The sequence below is a fragment of the Amborella trichopoda genome, chromosome 2, assembly GCF_054954075.1.
Source record: "Amborella trichopoda isolate Santa Cruz 75 chromosome 2, AtrichopodaSantaCruz75HAP2 v2.0, whole genome shotgun sequence".
NCBI classification, from domain to species: Eukaryota; Viridiplantae; Streptophyta; class Magnoliopsida; order Amborellales; family Amborellaceae; genus Amborella; species Amborella trichopoda.
Window position 1 is genome coordinate 1,288,662 of NC_142337.1, and position 17,281 is coordinate 1,305,942.

The following is a 17,281-nucleotide window of genomic DNA, read 5'->3' on the forward strand; positions in this document are numbered from 1 at the left end:
ACAAACACATGAAAATTCACGCGCCCGTTCTTGGAGTACCGCGATGCTGCAGAAGAAAAAACCTCTTTCGGGAATAAAAAAACGAAATGAAAACACAAATTAGAACTTCTTAGAGAGGAAACACTCCATTTTTCCCCATTCATCTCATCAATTTCCTTTGATTTGGGAAAAGAGCCCCAGAGATACGCAGAGTTTCTTCTATTTGCCCTAATTCTTCTTCCAGTATCATTTTGTTCCCCTTTGCACTTGAAGTTGCAGGCGTCGCCTGTTGCTCCTGGTAAGCACAATTTCTCTATCTACAAGACCATTTTTCGCTCTATCTAAGAAGGGGTACTGCTCTGGATCTATGAATTTACTGGTTACAATCTTTTCTGGAAGTTTTATTGACACCTATCTCTCTCACTCTATCGATCTTCATTCATATGGGTCTGGATTATCTCCATCTCTCTATCCCTCTATTTATTTGGGCCTGGGCTCTCTCTCTCGCTGTTTCACTCCCCTGATGATTTCATATGATGCATTTCATGAAAACCCAGTCAAATTGGAAGGCAGTGAATTATTGCGGCAATTTATGATTTCACTGTTAAAATTTTGCAAATGAGCTCCGTCTCTCTCTTATTGGTTCTCTAGTTTGCGCTATCCCTTGCAATATGTCGATCGATTCCCTATGATTCATACCATTCATATAAACATGACTCAATTGAATAGGAAATAATAAGCAATGTTAGTGGAGCATGGCTATCACCATTAGAATCCTCTGGATAAGATTTGATATGCTTCCTTTCCTGTAACTGATACTGAATGGACCTAATTTCATGCCTTACAACAGCTAAACCTCATGCTTAAATCCTCGAAAAAAAAGTTAGTATATACTGCCTAATTGTAAGCCGGGTTAATTCTATATTCTCTGCAGTTCTATTTATAACATCAGCCTGGTGATGATTTGATAAATTTTCGCCGATATGGATGCTTTTGCAGTTCCTTTTAGATGTTAGGGTTCAGCAATTTCAATTTTTATCAGTTGGGGGGTGTCTGGTTTATTGATTACAGTATAAGGGCCACACTACTAAAGCCTGAGGTTAAAAAATATAAATTTACTCAAATTTTACTAGTTTAGCAGGTTTGTTGTTTCATTTTAATGCAGCTTTGAAGAGATTTTGGTTATTGGGTCTGTTATTTATTTATTTATTTTGAGGAAAAGGTTAACTTATTGGGTATGTTATTTTTTTTTATAACTTATTTGACTTGAAAAATAAGAATTATTATTTGCATGTAGTTTAGGATTTGAAATGAGAGGGGATCCTCGCCTGAAAAGCTCAAAGAGAAGGAAGAGCTCTCACAAGAGGAGTCAGAGCTTGTCATTGAGCCCTGATAGTGAATACAAAGAGAAGAGAAAGAAAAGTTCACATAGGAAGAGTCAGAGTTCATCATTAAGCTCTGACAATGAATATGAGGAGAGGAGAAAGAAAAGTTCACACAAGAAGAGACAGATCTCATATTCAAGCTCTGATAGTGAATACGAAGAGAGAAGGAAAAGGCACCGAGACAGGAGTCGGGACAAAGAGATTCGTAAATCCAAGAAAGAGAGAAGAGAAAGAAAGAGAAACAAGCATAAGAAAGCTAAGAAAGATTCACAGGATAGTGTCTCAGAGCTTTCTAATGATTCGCAACTAGAATTGGAGGACCCCAAGGAGATTGTTTGTTACATCCTCCACAAGTTTCCGGACCAGACCGGGGATCTGAAACAGGTAAACTCGCCTGCTTGTTTCTTATTACATGTTTACACTCTTAGAAATTTGGCTTGTGTATGTTATTAATTTTTCAGTAAGGGCAAATATACCACACAGTGACACAGAGGCTGTGTACGATATATGGTACACAACCTGTGCACCCACCATCTGTTCATAATGCCGGATGGTGGGCATTAACCACACCCTGGAGAATGTCCACTGTAGGACCTGCATTTATCTCCATTCATAGTGGGCAAAGATAGAGGATACCCTGGATGTGTACCATAATCAGCTTGTTTATGGTTATCTCTCGTTAATGCTGAACCATGTCATGGCCTTAAAATAAAATCACACCCTCCACCCCCCTCCTCTTTTTTTTGATATGGTAACAGTGGGAATGGAGGGCGATCACACCCCCAATTTGACTATAGAAGGGGGAAAAAGACGCCATATTTTTTGATTGGTACCACATTCTACTGATTTATTAATTGTCTATTATTTTATTGATAATTTCGTTCAACCAAAATGGTTTTGGCGTTAGGTAATGTACTTGGTGGCTTTATTAATGGAAACTAGGACCAGTTTGAAATCCCTTTGACAACATGTTTTGGCGGCATGCTAGGTATAACACAACATGTAGTCAACTGGGGAATACATTCACCTAAAGAGGCTCTTTGGGTTGCATACAAAAGAGATGCTCTTTCGTGGGCAATATGAAAACAGAGAAGCCTGTATTTTGATGGGCATGTGTGTCCATCCATATAAGCGACAATACTGGTCCTTGGTATTTATGATGATTTTACCTAGCATTCATTTGCATTTATTCCTAGTGATTCATCTCCTAGAGTGATTGTTTCGATTGCGCCTAATTTAATTGTATTTTACCAACTTGATTTTTCCTTGTGATGGATATTTTGTGGTTTGTGAGAATACATGTTTTATTGACTTGCCTATCATATTAGGGAATATAAAACATATTTGACTAATTCCTAACTATCTAATCTGAAAGTCTGAATGGACGACTAGGATATCTTAAGTCATAATGCCACAAATTAGCCTTTGAGCTGATCAAACAATTCTGAGTATTTTATATTTTTATTTTTGAATCATTTTGACATGAAATTTGGGGTGTGCTTCTCATAGGGGCTCACCTGATAAAAGCAACAAAAAATATGTTTGATGAAAATGACCAAAATACCCTTATAACTTTAGGCGTATTTTGGTCATTTTATTTTATCAGAAATAATTTTTATTTATTTTTAGGTGCATCACTACAAGGAGTAGGCACACTCCAAATTTCATGCCAAGATGATATGTAGAAAAAATAAAAAATAAAACACTGCTAGTTGTGAAAATGTGGTTGAAGTAATCTAAGTTGTCCATTAGATCGGACTGTTACATGTAAAGGTTTTCCATCAGATTTAGAGGATTAGAGGAAATCAAGACTTGTGCTCTTCCACAAGAAATTCACTCTTTCTCATGAAAATAGCTGTGTTTTTTGTTTGAGGCAAAAGGTCAAGATGTTCACCAAATTCATAGGGACAGGATTTAAAGGATCTCATAATTTCATGCAAAATAAAATAGGAACTATGGTTGTGAATGAATGATGCTTTTTTATTAAATATAGCTGTCTGGCAATGTTTTTAATTTGGAGATTTACCTGAATGTTGCACTTGTTTAAGACTTTAATTTAATCAATAAATTCTTGATGAGATATTTCCCTTTTTCAAGTCCTTTGGTAAATTGATAGTATTTTTATAGGAAGATGATTCATATATTCTAAGATTGCAATTAGTAAATCATGGTTTCCATGCTTATCTTTCTCATTTGATTTATTTGTTGGTCAGATCCTTATTTAGCACCCTTTTACTCTGATTGATTATGCTTTGCTACAGCTCTTGGAAATGGTTGATGGTGGACAGGCTATAGACATTAGTGGCATGTCTAACCGTTTCCTATCGAGAATTCTTAAGCAACTATTTATATCATTGAATCTCCAACGAAATGAGAGTGGCGTTTTCTTTTTGCCTCCAAAGGTTTGCCCTTGTTTGGAGGTTGTAGGGTCTTTATTCATGGCTCCAAAATCCAAGGAAAAACAGTCGCCTCCTCAGATTGGAGTTTCAATTGGGGTTGAATCTTATAATTTGAATTTGGAAGGTAGAGGAACTGAATGCCCAGATGATGTTGGTTCATTGATTGGTCCACGTAATAAAGATGATTCTCCAGCTGTTTCTAAAAGAAGGTACATTCCTGTATATGTTGATGTCGTAGTTCATTTTTTCGTTGAAATGGGGAGCTGTTTCTCTAGTCAAGATTGTCATTTTTACGCTGCTGAACAGACCTAAGTTATAGAGGCTTTTCCTTGTTGAATCTTGATGTTTGGTGCATGGAAATCTACACAGGAGAAGGCTCACTTTTGCATGCGCGACTTCTCGTGTAGTCACTTTTGTAGTTTGAATTAGTGTTCAAAAAGTTGGGCTCGGGCTTCAACTCTCTAGGGGCTGAGCCCCCTGGTCCAACTCAGGGAAGTCTGAGTTGACTAGGCAAATTTTATTACAAAAATTTTTAAAATGGTGAAAAAAAGGAGACTTGGGTGATTCCGGGGTTTTTCGGCTTGGAATCCCCTGGTCGGTTGATTCAAGTGAGTCCCAAGCCAGCTAGGTGATTTTTTGAGTATTGATTTGAACTTTATGGGTTGATCTATGTGGAAAAGTAATTAGAGAAAATTACGTAAATATCTTTTCTATTTACCGTTATTACAATAATCCCCCGTATGTTACAAGTAGTACGTTCATACCCAATTTCCTTTTTTCTATTTTTTTCGTGAAAGTTCCCTAACTTCGGACTTTGATAGTCGAAAGTATTCAAAGGGGCCTTCCTTCAAAAGAAAAACTTAAGTTGCCTGTGTATTATTGTTCAACAAGCAAACCTTGGATTTTGAAAGTCTGACGTTGTTTTTGTATTCTCGAACTTGTTTTCTGAATTGTCTTTCAAAAAACGCTTCGGAATTCCAAAATCTGAGGTTGTTCATCAAAAAAGCTTTGGATTTTGAAAATCCGGGGTTTTTTGGTCCTCAATGGTTCTTAGTATTTTTGGCCCTCAAAGACACCTAAGGGACTTTGATAAACTTCTGACCTTCAAAACCCGAATTATGGGCATTTTTGTCAATTTCGGAAAATTTCCAACAAATTTGGTATCTGGGACTTTTGAAATAATGCTACTTTAGAGGGATATGCACGTTAGCTACTCAAGTAATTACTATATATTATGGTGTATTGTTGATGCAGGGTGATTGGTCCTGACATGCCATCAGCTGAGGTCTTAGCAGCAGCTGCCAAGTTGACTGAAGCAGAAGCCCAGCTGAGGTATTATTTCATAATTTATTTGATAAATTGTCCTGCAAAACTTTAGAAGTGATGCCCTCTAGCTCATTGTCTTATATAATCCTGCTCCAAAATTTTGTATATAGGATTTCCTTTTAACATATTTATTATCAGTTTGTCTTCTTGGAGAGCATATGATAACCCTATGGAGCAGTTGTTGAGAGGGGAATCCACCAGTCATTCTCAATTATGGACAGATATTAAATTTAACTGGGTGAATGACCTGATGAATCCTACTATATTGATTTGCTGTAACCAATACTTAATATATAGAAGTCAACCTTTTCTCAAAAAAAAAAAAGAAGACCTGATGAGTCCTACTACTGTTATCTCTGCCATCCATGAGCTGGAACTGAGAGTGGGTTGCTTTTGGACTATCTATATGACTATACCATGCTCAGTTTATTGTAGGCTGATCCTCTTATTCTTGTCCTTCACTATTCTGCCTGTTTCATGAACTTACGGGATAGAACTGCTATTTATGTACAGAATCAGGCTCTCCTTGACACTGCCATATTCGGTGGAATTTTCAGGGAAGCTGAAATGGAATTGGATAATGACGGCATATTTATAGGTCCTCCTCCACCAATTATGGTTGCTGAAGCTGAATCAGCAAATGATGCGGAGCGCTTTGAGGAGGTATGGACTATGGAGCATGAAGGGATACCTATCTCATGCCAGATCATTCAATTTATGATCTCCTTTTATTTTTATAGTTCTGTAAGCAAACTGGAGTTGACTGCCATAGGCCCATAGTCATATGATTGATGTATTGATATTCCTTCCCGGTTACATAGTTTTCTGCTTGCATAACATCTACAATTAGCATTTTGTTATAGGAAAACACACCTTTATTCCATTAGGATATGGAGAACCATAGTTGATAACCACTCATTTGAATGGTGGATGGTGACAATAGAGAGTAGGGCGACCACAGCTGGATGTTACCATAACATTGGGTCCCACACTTTCCCCTACCATAAAAAGCTGTTCCCCTTAACTACACTTGTATATATATTGCTCCATTAACTAAACATCTAATTCAACTACCTCATTTCTCATTGTCCATCCATCCTCAATTACCAAAATGGAAAAAAAAGGAAAGAGAAAAAGAGTTCATCTGTTCGCAGAACATCACTTAAACAGATGGTTGTTCATTTCTTGAAGTTATGAATTCCATTGTGAACAGATCCTTTTCAGCCTTCCATATGCCACGTTTAGGCTTCATTTGCCAATGTGTCACTTCCTCCCCTCTTACTCTATTTATCCAGCTCTTCACTGTAAATAAGACAACACAAAAGGAAAAACCTCAGGGGTTCTTTTCTTTTGTATGTTAAAACATGGGGTGGCAGAAGTGTTTTCAATACCTGTATGTTTGTAAAAGTCAGTGGCAAATGGTGGTGTGTTGACATTAACATGTTCTTAAGCATATTGTACAAATAATGCATTTTGATCTTTACCCAGAAACAGTCTTAAGTGGATGAGACTTATGCCTATTGCTGCTTTCATTAACATGTTCTTAAGCATATTGTACAAATACTGCATTTTGATCTTTACTCAGAAACAGTCTTAAGTGGATGAGACTTATGCCTATTGCTGCTTTCTTTTTAGACGAAGTCTTGCTAGATTTTCTCTTGTTTTTTGGCCACTGTTTGGGGAGTTTGACTTGGACTAAGTATACTGAAATATTGTCTAGAGTAACTTTGAGTATAATGATTCTTCCACTGAAAGGTGAATACTATTTATTTCAAAGGTTTCTATACTTCCCCTACAGCATAGAAGTTCTATGCTTCCTCTGCCATCCAGCCGTCCAATTTTGTTCAAGAGAGCCACTCGCCATCTTAGATCTGACGTCTCAAAGTATTTTATTTTTTAGTTTTTTTTATACAAATTGTATGAATATGAAATTTTGTATGTGCCATCTTCTCATAGGAGCGCAACTATAAAAAATATTAAAAATAATTTTTCGATAAAATATAATGACCAAAATACCCCTTGAAACTTTCAGAGGTATTTTGGTCATTTTATTTTATTGGAAATTGTTTTTTTTATATTTTTCGCTAGTGTGAGTTTAATGGAGGATTGGACGTACAAAATTTGGTGTCAAAATAGTTTGTGGAAAAAAAATAAAAATAAAATAGTGTAGAGACGTGACATTGTGATTGGGGCAATCTTAGCCCTCCATTCAGAATGGACGGTTGGATAAGGGGAAGTATATAAGTTTTAAGTTGTAGGGGAAGCATAGAAAGCTTGCCCTTATTTCAATGTGCATTTCTTCTTTCATAATGATCAACCACCAGAGAAGACAAACTCTTTTAGCTTTACCATTTACAAAGTTCAATATCCATATGTCTGAAAGGGATCCTACCTGACACCCCAACCTTCTAGCCTGGATGGTCAATTGTTTGGCCTCCAAAAGACATATAAACTTCACATAAAGCCAAATATTTATCGGAAAACTTTTTTGCAAGATTATCGTAGTGCAAAATGTTTTTGTTGTTGATGTTTTTCTTCACATAATATACCATTACGTTGGCCAATTAGTCAGCCACCATCAGAATAGGGACTAAAGAGTTATGCATTGATGTTATCTTGATTGGTTGTGACATCCTTTATTTTCGTCTTAATGAAAAAAGGGCAACTTCTATTTACTTTGGGACTATGAGCTCATGGTTCTTCACATTTAAGAAAACATTCATTATATTCAATACATACCCCTTGCTTAGGAAAGCTGAGAAAGCATCTTTGGGATGGTACTGTTGAAAGATTTGAACGAAGGATGGCTAGTAATTCGAAAAAGACACGGCCATGATTTGGGGTGTGTGCCTTGAAGTGGGTGACTGCAAGGGCATTGGGGCCTAGGAATGTCTCACCTTGGAGTATCTGCCTTTCTATACCTGAATTTGCTTCTGGGCTAAAAAAGGGGACTGTATACAATTTTGAAAGATTGGTATGTGGGAGAGAGAGAGTTAGAAACCTTACTGCCTAATCCATATTTGGTGGCTGCTGAACAAGGTGCCATTTGTCAGATGCTTACAAAGTCCTCGGGGGCACGCTGTGTGGACACAGAGGCTCCATGGGGACCTCATGGATCAAGAAACTTGGTAGCTTCAAGAACTTTTGTCAGTCTTCAACTCCCATTTCATCCTTCCATGAGGCTGATATAGGATGATGTGGCAACCTGTCAAATTAGGACGATTCTCAGTGGCCTCTTCCAACAATCAACTTACTCAAAGTCAACCCACCATGGATGTGGCAAACAAATCTGGTTTTCCCCTGTCCTCCCCAAGAACCAGGCTTTTTGTTGGTTAGTCTACACCAAAAGACCCTCTTTGTGGACCAACTACATCGTAGAGGGGTACGACTAGCTAATTGATGCATAATGTGTAACAGGATTAAGAAACTGTAAACAGCTTCTTTCTCCATTGCCAAATGGCTAGACAGCTCTGGTCTTCCCTTTTAAACCTGTTTGGCAATGTGTGGGTCTTCCCTAGGTGTATCCAGCAGCTATTGACTGTTCATCTTTTATTCCTATTTCCAGCCCATGGCCTTCTATGGAGAGCCTCTATTATGGCCCTTGTGCGCACCATATGGCTTGAGCATAAAAGGAGAGAAGGTCGAGACTCCCATGTACAGGCATTGAAAGATAGACTAATATTCACTTTTATCAACTGGGCCATTCTTCCATAGGAGTTCAGTTCATTCTCCAATTTGGATCTCTTACTTAATTGGCATGCTATCTCAAGGTCCTCTCTTATGATACCCCTGGATCGGGCATCATCAAACTTAATATCGACAGGTGCTCTTTCAGTAGTCTGTGGAGGGCATAGGTGGAGTCTTCAGGAACAGCGAAGCAGCCACCTCTCTTGTCCTTTCCAGGATGAATTGGCAATGCTACAGTAAACACTTCAGAGGCACAATCTCTTTCAGCAATCATAGGGCTCTGCACTGGTGTTTGAAGGCGACTCCATGAATATAATCATTGGGTTAAACAGACCTCTCCTTGTCTCTGGTCACTGGAGCTTATATGTGGAGACATCTCCAAGTCCAAACTTTTTGCAGACCCCTTAGAATCTCCTTGAGCCACACATGGAGAGAGGCCAGCACCATACCAGACAGCCTTGTAGAAGAGAGCACCGATTGCAGGACCCTAGCTATGCTTCACCCCCTGTCCTAACTGCAGCATTTTAGTGGAGCTCAGAAAAAAAAATTGCTATTCAATAGATGATTTTGTGTGTGTGTGTGTGTGTGTGACACAAATGAAGAAAGATTTCCTTCTATGCGAAATATTATAATGGAGCTCTTTGTTTGGAACTACAAAGTTTTTATTTTGCATTACATTTCCTTATAACAATTGAACTGATGTCTTAATTATTTATCTGATGTTGGATAGGTGTCTCGTATCATTGGAGCTGAAGATAGTAACCCCTATGAGGTGCTTGGATTAAATCGAGAAGTTTCCGCTGAATTCATTAAAAAGAGGTTCTGCATTGTGAACCATTACCTGCTACTAGAAGATCTAATTATATATTTTCCACATTTACTGCTTCTATTCTTCATTATTTCCATCAGTGGAATCTTATGATCTGCAAGTACATCAAAGCAGGACCTGCCTTTTGGTTCCTCTTATTATTTTTATGCTGCACGGTTAAGTCACTACTTCAGATACCCTTCTAGAAGACTATTTACGGATTATTATGCAATAATCTGGAAATGAATGTGAAGCAAAGCCATGTTTTTTGTATCTCAAATGAATTTTTTAGTTTACTTCCATAACTACCCTGTCCAAAAGAGTATTAAATTCCCAATTTAACTGTGAATGATTTGCACTTCGATCAGGTACTGGAAAATGTCCCTTTTGGTGCATCCGGACAAATGCCCTCATCCTGAAGCACAACAAGCATTTGTCAAGTTAAATCAATCCTTCAAGGATCTGATGGATCCTGAAAAGGTTTGTATTTTTGGGCAGTTGTTTTAGACAATTATTAATCATTTCTGTGGTCCTCTTTCCTTGTTTGTCGTTCTATTTATGACTAGATAAATGGCTAATCTATTACCTTTTAACATAAGTATGCTTTATAATTGTCTAAATTTGTGATTGTATAATCCTGTACTATTGTAGTATCGGTATTATGCGTTTCCTTGCCTTTGCCAGCTTGTTCTTTGGTTTATACTTGTATTGTCGTATGAGAGTTGACATTTTTCTTTTGATAACAGCGAGGGGTTATTGATGAGAAGATCAAAGAAAAAGAAGAATTAGAGGAATTTAAGGTCTGTCACGTTCTCCTGTAGAAGTTTCTGCAGACTAATCCAACATCATTAGTTATTTGTTTATTTGTAAATGTTTTTTAATTATGGTAAATGCAAGTTACTGTTATTCTAGATGATGTTCTTTTTGAAATATTCTTTACATGTTTGTTACTCTGAAGGATTATACCCTGTAAGTAATCAATGTTTTCTTATTGTATTCATTAAGAAGAATGGTATATGGTACTCAAAAGGGGCATCCAGATGATTAATGGTGGAGATTAGTTATTCCTGGGTGAATGTTCCTTGGACCCTATTATGGTAAATCTCCACGTTTCACCATCGAGGCAAACGGTGGATGTTCATTTAGAATTCCATAAACGTTACTTCACTGGCACATGGTTCAATTCCCTTTAGATTTTCTTTGTTTATGTGCAAGATTTGCCTAAACATTTGTTGGGATGATAGGCCGAAATGCAGGCATGTCGTGAAGCTGCACATTGGAGGCAAATACGAGGTACAGCTTAGTAATTCTAAAATGCATACAATGGATTTGTTGATAAAGAAGTTTGCTATGTAGATCTGTTTTTCTAGCACTTTTTATGATTGTATTTCTCATTATCATTCGTAAACCAGTGCATCTTGCTTTTGCAGCAAAATTGGGATCTAACCCAGTAGAGAATTGCTTGGAAGCTTATTGATTCTTGGAAGCTTATTGATTTGTGCTTCTAGTGATAAAAAGTTGATTATTTAGAGTAGATACTGATTTGACAGCAATCAACCTATGGGCATGAAAGATGGAGTTTTGAAGTCAGACAATACTTAGCAAGCCTTCCATTACACATTTTTTCTGATAATGGAGTTTTGAAAGATCATGGTTGTTCTTGTTATTTGTTAATGCAATTGTGGTGTTTGGTATTGTTGTTGTTGGCTTTAGTTATACTCCTAATAAAGTCATGGTATTTTGTGTGTCTTGACATCGAAGGAGGCATCCATGTTGTCATGTTTAATGAAAAATTTAGACAAAGAAATATTTAAAGTAGGGGCCTAAATGCTACCAAGTTATGACATAAAATTGTTGTTCGATGATTTCATCATCCTCAACCGCAAATTGTATTTCCATTTTATATCAGCTATACATATCTGATTTTTTCACTGCATTTTTTTAGACAAATTCAAAATATTCATGATTCTTTATCTTACGTAATTTTTGGTGATTTGTATTTTTGTCCCATTTTTCTACTCTAATTTTTTGGATTGGTACAGTTTAATACGAGTTTTTGGGTTTACTGATATGTTTGTTATTCCCTGACTTGCTATGATTCACATTAGGCCATGGACATGATTGAACTACTAAAATTTTGAATACTGGAATCTAGAGCGACATATTCTCAGTCTTTATGTTCGCTAACTAGAAAGAAAACTAATTCTAGAACCTAAAGGCTCCAACCCATTACTGAATGACAAGAGAGAGAGAGAGAGAGAGAGAGAGAGAGAGAGAGAGAGAGAGAGAGAGAGATTGGGATTGACATGCAGATAATATTCCCATGCAGGTGAGTCTTTGCCAGGTGATGAGGAGTTACTCGGTGGGATTAAACCACCACCTAAGCGAGAAGAGTGGATGACTACGCTTCCTCCTGAAAGGAAAGTAAGGGTCTCTCTCTCTCTCTATATATATATATAGGTATATAGGAAATGATCTCATGTCACCATGTCATTATAATATAAGAAATCATGTTTGTGGCATTTATATGACCTCAAATTTTGCACACACTCTTTCTTCATCCCAATAATCAATTAAAAAAAAGATATAATTCAATTTGTACCCTAGATAGGGTCAAAGTGAGTCCCCTCTAATATTGAATCTAGATCATCCCATTTGGTGAATTCAAGATCTAGGCCTTTATGAACTCAAAATCAATTTGTTCTTTTTGAACATTGTTAATCTAATGATGATAAAGCTTATTTAAAAAATTTGGAAAGGAAAAAGATCCTTCCAAAGCCTAGAGATCTAAGCATCCACTAAGATGGATGGCCTATATTAATTGGGCTAAAAAAACACTTTCTAGGGTGTTTTCAAATTTTACTTTTTTGTGATTATTTATCAGAATGACAAGAGTATATATTTAAAATTTGGGATCAAACAAATGGCCTTAACATGGTTTTTGTAGATTGTTTCATTATATTACTATAGAACTCTTGCATGAAAATACTATCCAAATCCCATATGCCCCCCATACACCATCTTCAGAAAGACCATTTAAACTAGAATAGTTTGAACCCAAACTTTGGGGATGGTCTTAGAGACAGAGGGCACACACACACACACCCAATTTTCTCTCTCCTCAGATAATCTTTTTTGTTTTCTTTTCTATTTTTAAATTTGTTTTCATGGGCATGTTTGCCAAGTCCAAGTGGAAGTGGGTGCAAAAGATGGTTAAACAAGTGGAAAAGTATAGTGTCGACATCAGGTGGACTCTTGAATGGTGCACAATACCCTCACAACTGTTTATTTTAATTTAATTTTTCTCTATCGATTGGAATAACTTAAATTTTGGGCGTTCACAGTTTTCAATCAGGTGCACCATAGAAAATATAAAAAAATAATTTGAGAAAAATAAATTAACTTTACCCCTAAACATTTAGGGGTATTTTGGTCATTTTTTTTAATTTTCTTTTTTTAAATATTTTTTAGGTGCTCCTAGTTGTGATGCGCACGCCTGCATAATTTCCTTTAAATTTAATATGTAGGAAAAATAAAATTACTAAACATGACCTTGGTCATCCATTTTCTTGCCTTCTAATCTAAACCGATGGAGGGTCCTTGTCCATCTTCCGAGCATCTATATCATGTGGATGCTATACCATTCCTATACTAATATCATTTCATTTAAGGGTGCCAAACTTGGACATCCTTAGCTCGGATACTTTCGCGTGTTGTTGGCATGGTATTGTAACTGACGTAAGAGAAAGGATCATCCTTTTGTAAATTTTCTCTGATCGTGGTATTCACTTTCATTTTAATTTATTTGTTCAGGCTGGTGTGAGCATGCAATCAATGTCCTTCAGCAAGGGGGGCAAGGAAGGTCGGGGTGATACAAGTGTTTGGACAGACACTCCTTTGGACAAAACCCAGAAAGCAAGGATGAAGTAAATTTCTGTTCTTATTTTATATCCTACTGGATGGCAACTTATGTTAAAAAGTTCCAATGAAAATTGATAATGATTAAAAAGAACAAATAAAACATCTCATTTTAGAAAAACCTATTTCTTCTTCTTCTTTCCTATTTTTTTTTCCTATTAGGAAACCAGCGTTTCCAGCCAAAATGCCGCCCCCATGACATCTAAGCACATTCCCCACTTAATGATGGGATATTCGGGCCACTTCTCAGAGAGAGAGAGAGAGAATTGGTGGCAATGGACCGAGAGGTGGCAATGGACCGGGACCCGACCCGGGACCTGAGGGGTAGGTCCTATCCGGGTCTAAGCATGGGTCCAAAAATTGGAACCAGCGAGTCGGGTCCAGGCCTAAATCTTGGACTTGAACACTATTCAGGTCCGGTCCGGGTCCGGGTCTAGTAATATTTTTGTTGACAAAGTTACATAGGAATGAAACTTGAGACGTTGGGCTATGAAAACCTAGCCTCTACCGTCTTAACCCAAGCCCGTTTCCAGTCTGGTAATACTTTTGGGGTCAAATATATAAAATATATTTAAATATAATCAAATACATAGATATTTTAATTTTTGGGTTGGGTTGGGTTTGGGTCCCACACTATATTTTTTGGATCCACGTCCAGTGTATTTGGGTTCGGGTTCGGGTTGGGGTCCAATTTTTGGGACCCGTTGCCACCCTCAGAGAGAGAGTTGTTTAGCCTTTTTCCGTCTTGCTTTTTTTTATCTTGCCTGAGGTTCATGGTGGTGGAGCCTTGAAACAGGGTCTTTTTTGGACAAACTATTCCACAGCCCTTGCTTCAAGGGCAAGAAGGAAAGACTTTCCTGCAATAAAGGGCAAGAAGGAAAGACTTTAAAGGCTGAAGCGTGAGTGGGAGAGAATCCCCAAAAAAGGGATATGAGTGAGAGGAAAGCTACTACGAATATTTGGAAGTTTTTGAGTTTACAGTATGGTTTTCAGCAAATAAAGGAATAATCGAAAAGGGAATTTATCAAAATTCGTATAAGAGATGGACTATTAAACATTTAAACCCATTAGTGATGATGGACTATTCAACACATTATCCATTTGCAACCATTCTAGCTCATGATCATGTCTTTCTATAGGTATTTTGAAATTAAATTAAAAAATATAGGTAGAATGTTAAATAGTTCATCTCTCATAAGTATTTGGATAAATTTTTTTAGGAGAGATTAATACACTAAGCAATTTAGTATTGGAATTGTTTGTTGGGGGTTGGGGGATGTGTATCGGCATCTTTGGAGGACAGAGAGAGAGAGGGGTCTAAGATCAACGACTTACCATGATGCAGCTACCTTGAGGCCTACGACCATGCCGCCGCTCTTGGTGCCAGTGATGGTAAGAAGGAAGCTCTGGCGAGGAAACGCGATACTGCCACGGCAGAAATCATCGATGCATACAATAAATCAAAGCGCTCGACTTCTCTTGTGGAGAAGCATAAACAAGAAGCAAGCAAGCCCAAGAAAAAGCATAAGGAGAAAGTGGTCGAAGAGTGGTCAGGTCAACACCCTTGGAAGCCATGGGACAGAGAGAAAGACTTAACCGCGGGGCGACAAAAAGTTCAGCTTGACCCCGAAAGCATGGCCGAAGGTCTCTCTTCCAGGTTTTCGTCCGGCTCTTTTCAAAGAAATTTCTTGTAGATGCTGTATTTTCGAGGGCAAGTTGTTATATAAGCTGTGGGTTTAGAGAAAGAATGTGTTTATGAAGGCAGTCATGGATTTCCATGATCGGCTTGTCATATGTTGATGGTATGATTGCACAGTCCAGATTTATGAGTACACTCAATTCATACCCATTTTATCTGTGGGTGCCATGTTGCTTTTCAGTTCAGGGGATTTACCATGTACTTGATGAATTTCATACTTGGGGCAGTGTTTTCCTGTATTATTTGTGCTATATGCTCTATGGGAATGTTAGGAGTGAAAATTTAGAGGATTGGCTTATGCTTCAAGAATTTCATATGTTAAGAATTCTTAGTTCACTGAATGGATATTGGGTGTGGATGCAATCACTATACCCACCTCATAACCAAGTTGATTTTATCTACCAGTCTAGAGAGAGGAAACCACGTGTTTATGAATTTTGTTACAAATGACAATTAAGAGCTCTCATAATGTAGAGTGGATCCAGGTATTCAAGGAAGGGTTTGCATAATCTTTGCTATTGAGTTCTACATAGATTTGATCCTTGCTATACTAATATCCTGACTGTAAAAGCCTATGGCAATCCTATCATTTTAGTGGAAGGCTCTTTTCGGGTGTTTTTTCCTAGAATTTGGTATATGAAATTGCCACCTCTCTCTCTACATAAAAGAACTATCGGAAATTGTATATAATGATACCATTTGCTTTTGATACAAGAAGGTTACAATTATTGGATATGAAATTAGATGGGTGGCTATGTGCACTAATTTAGCACGAAGTTCAAAATAAATGTTCTCGAAAGCTGGGGTACATTTTAATATTGTAGATTTCATATCTAATGGTTAAAAAAAGATGTGATAGTCTTGTAAAGAAGTAATATTCTTGTAAAGAAGTAATATTCTTGTACAAAAAATGAATGGTCTCATAATATACAATCTCAAAACTCAATTATTCCATGTTTATTCATTTACACTAATTTCGGTCTACCCCAAGCTATCCGATCTTCATTTGAAAGTATTATTATTTGACTTTTAACGTCTTTTTTTTACATGTTGGATTTATATGAAATTTAGGGTGTATTTTTATTCTACTTTTTATTTGAAATGTTGACTTGTGTGTAGCTCTCACCTTGCACACATGAAAAGAAGCATGATTTGAGAAAATAATATGGACCAAAGTGCGACCAAAATGTATGAAAGGAATTTTGGTCATTTTATTTTTTGAATTATTATTTTTTCTCATTTTTTGGTGCACGCAAATGAGCTTCACACAAAGTGATTTGTAGAAAACAATAAAATGCATTATCTAACACGCACTTTCAACCATCTGCTGGAGTTCACAGGACATAGACTAAAAATACGGAAGAAAATAGGCTATGATTTGTTTTAGGGGAATGATTTCATGCTTCTAAAAAATTATATTTATAGTATTTATATGATCTTAAATATTGCACTGACGCTCTCTTCGTCACAATAATTAATCTAAGAAAGAAACCAATAAGTTTGCATTTTAAATATGGTCAAAATGGTTAAAATGAGTTTTTTTTTTTTAATAATGAATTTAGGTCGTTCATTTGGTAAATTTTAATATCTAGGCTTTTATAAGTTGAAAAGCAAAATTTTTTTAAGACATTTTTTTAAAGATATTACAGGCATTTAAAAAATTTGGAGCAGGAAAAGAAATCCCTTCTAAGAGCCTAAATCTAAAAAACACTTTTAAGGGTGCGTTTTAATTATTATTATTTTATAGTTCATAAAAATGAAAATAATACATGTTTAAAAATTGAGATTAATTTTAAGATTATTTCATTATATTAGTATAAAGTTCTTGCATGAAATCGCTCCCTATATATAGGGAAAAAATTTATATAAGGTTGCAACTTTAAAATGTAGAATTAAGGTGCACCTCAAAAATCCATCATAAAAGGTTGTATTAATGTTGAAAAACCCTCTAATTGATTATCTCAACATCTAGATGTATGGATATCAAAAAATAAAAAAGACTTTGAGTCCCAAAAATAGTATATCTTGCAACACATTATCAAGACCATCAATTTTCAAGATTTTCATGTGTTTATAGATA

The 17,281-nt window shown here is 36.6% G+C and overlaps 1 protein-coding gene across 7 annotated transcripts; it reads left to right on the forward strand.

Annotated features, from left to right (window-relative positions):
• Positions 1 to 15,510, forward strand: LOC18427265 (DNAJ heat shock N-terminal domain-containing protein). 7 transcript variants are annotated; one of them, XR_016048795.1, is made up of 12 exons: positions 1 to 277; positions 1,277 to 1,748; positions 3,626 to 3,972; positions 5,018 to 5,095; positions 5,603 to 5,752; positions 9,507 to 9,595; positions 9,953 to 10,064; positions 10,331 to 10,384; positions 10,829 to 10,877; positions 11,914 to 12,008; positions 13,398 to 13,510; positions 14,848 to 15,510. XR_016048795.1 is itself a non-coding variant. In XM_011622481.3 (12 exons), the coding sequence occupies exons 2-12, from the start codon at positions 1,290 to 1,292 to the stop codon at positions 15,194 to 15,196; spliced, it is 1,851 nt and encodes a 616-aa protein (XP_011620783.1). In that variant the 5' UTR covers positions 1 to 277; positions 1,277 to 1,289; the 3' UTR covers positions 15,197 to 15,510. The 7 variants fall into 7 exon arrangements, 5 of the variants coding, with proteins under 5 accessions (XP_011620783.1, XP_020518629.1, XP_011620784.1 ...); XR_016048796.1 differs by having other exon boundaries at positions 1,282 to 1,748; XM_011622481.3 differs by having other exon boundaries at positions 5,647 to 5,752.
• Positions 15,511 to 17,281: the final 1,771 nt, after the last annotated feature.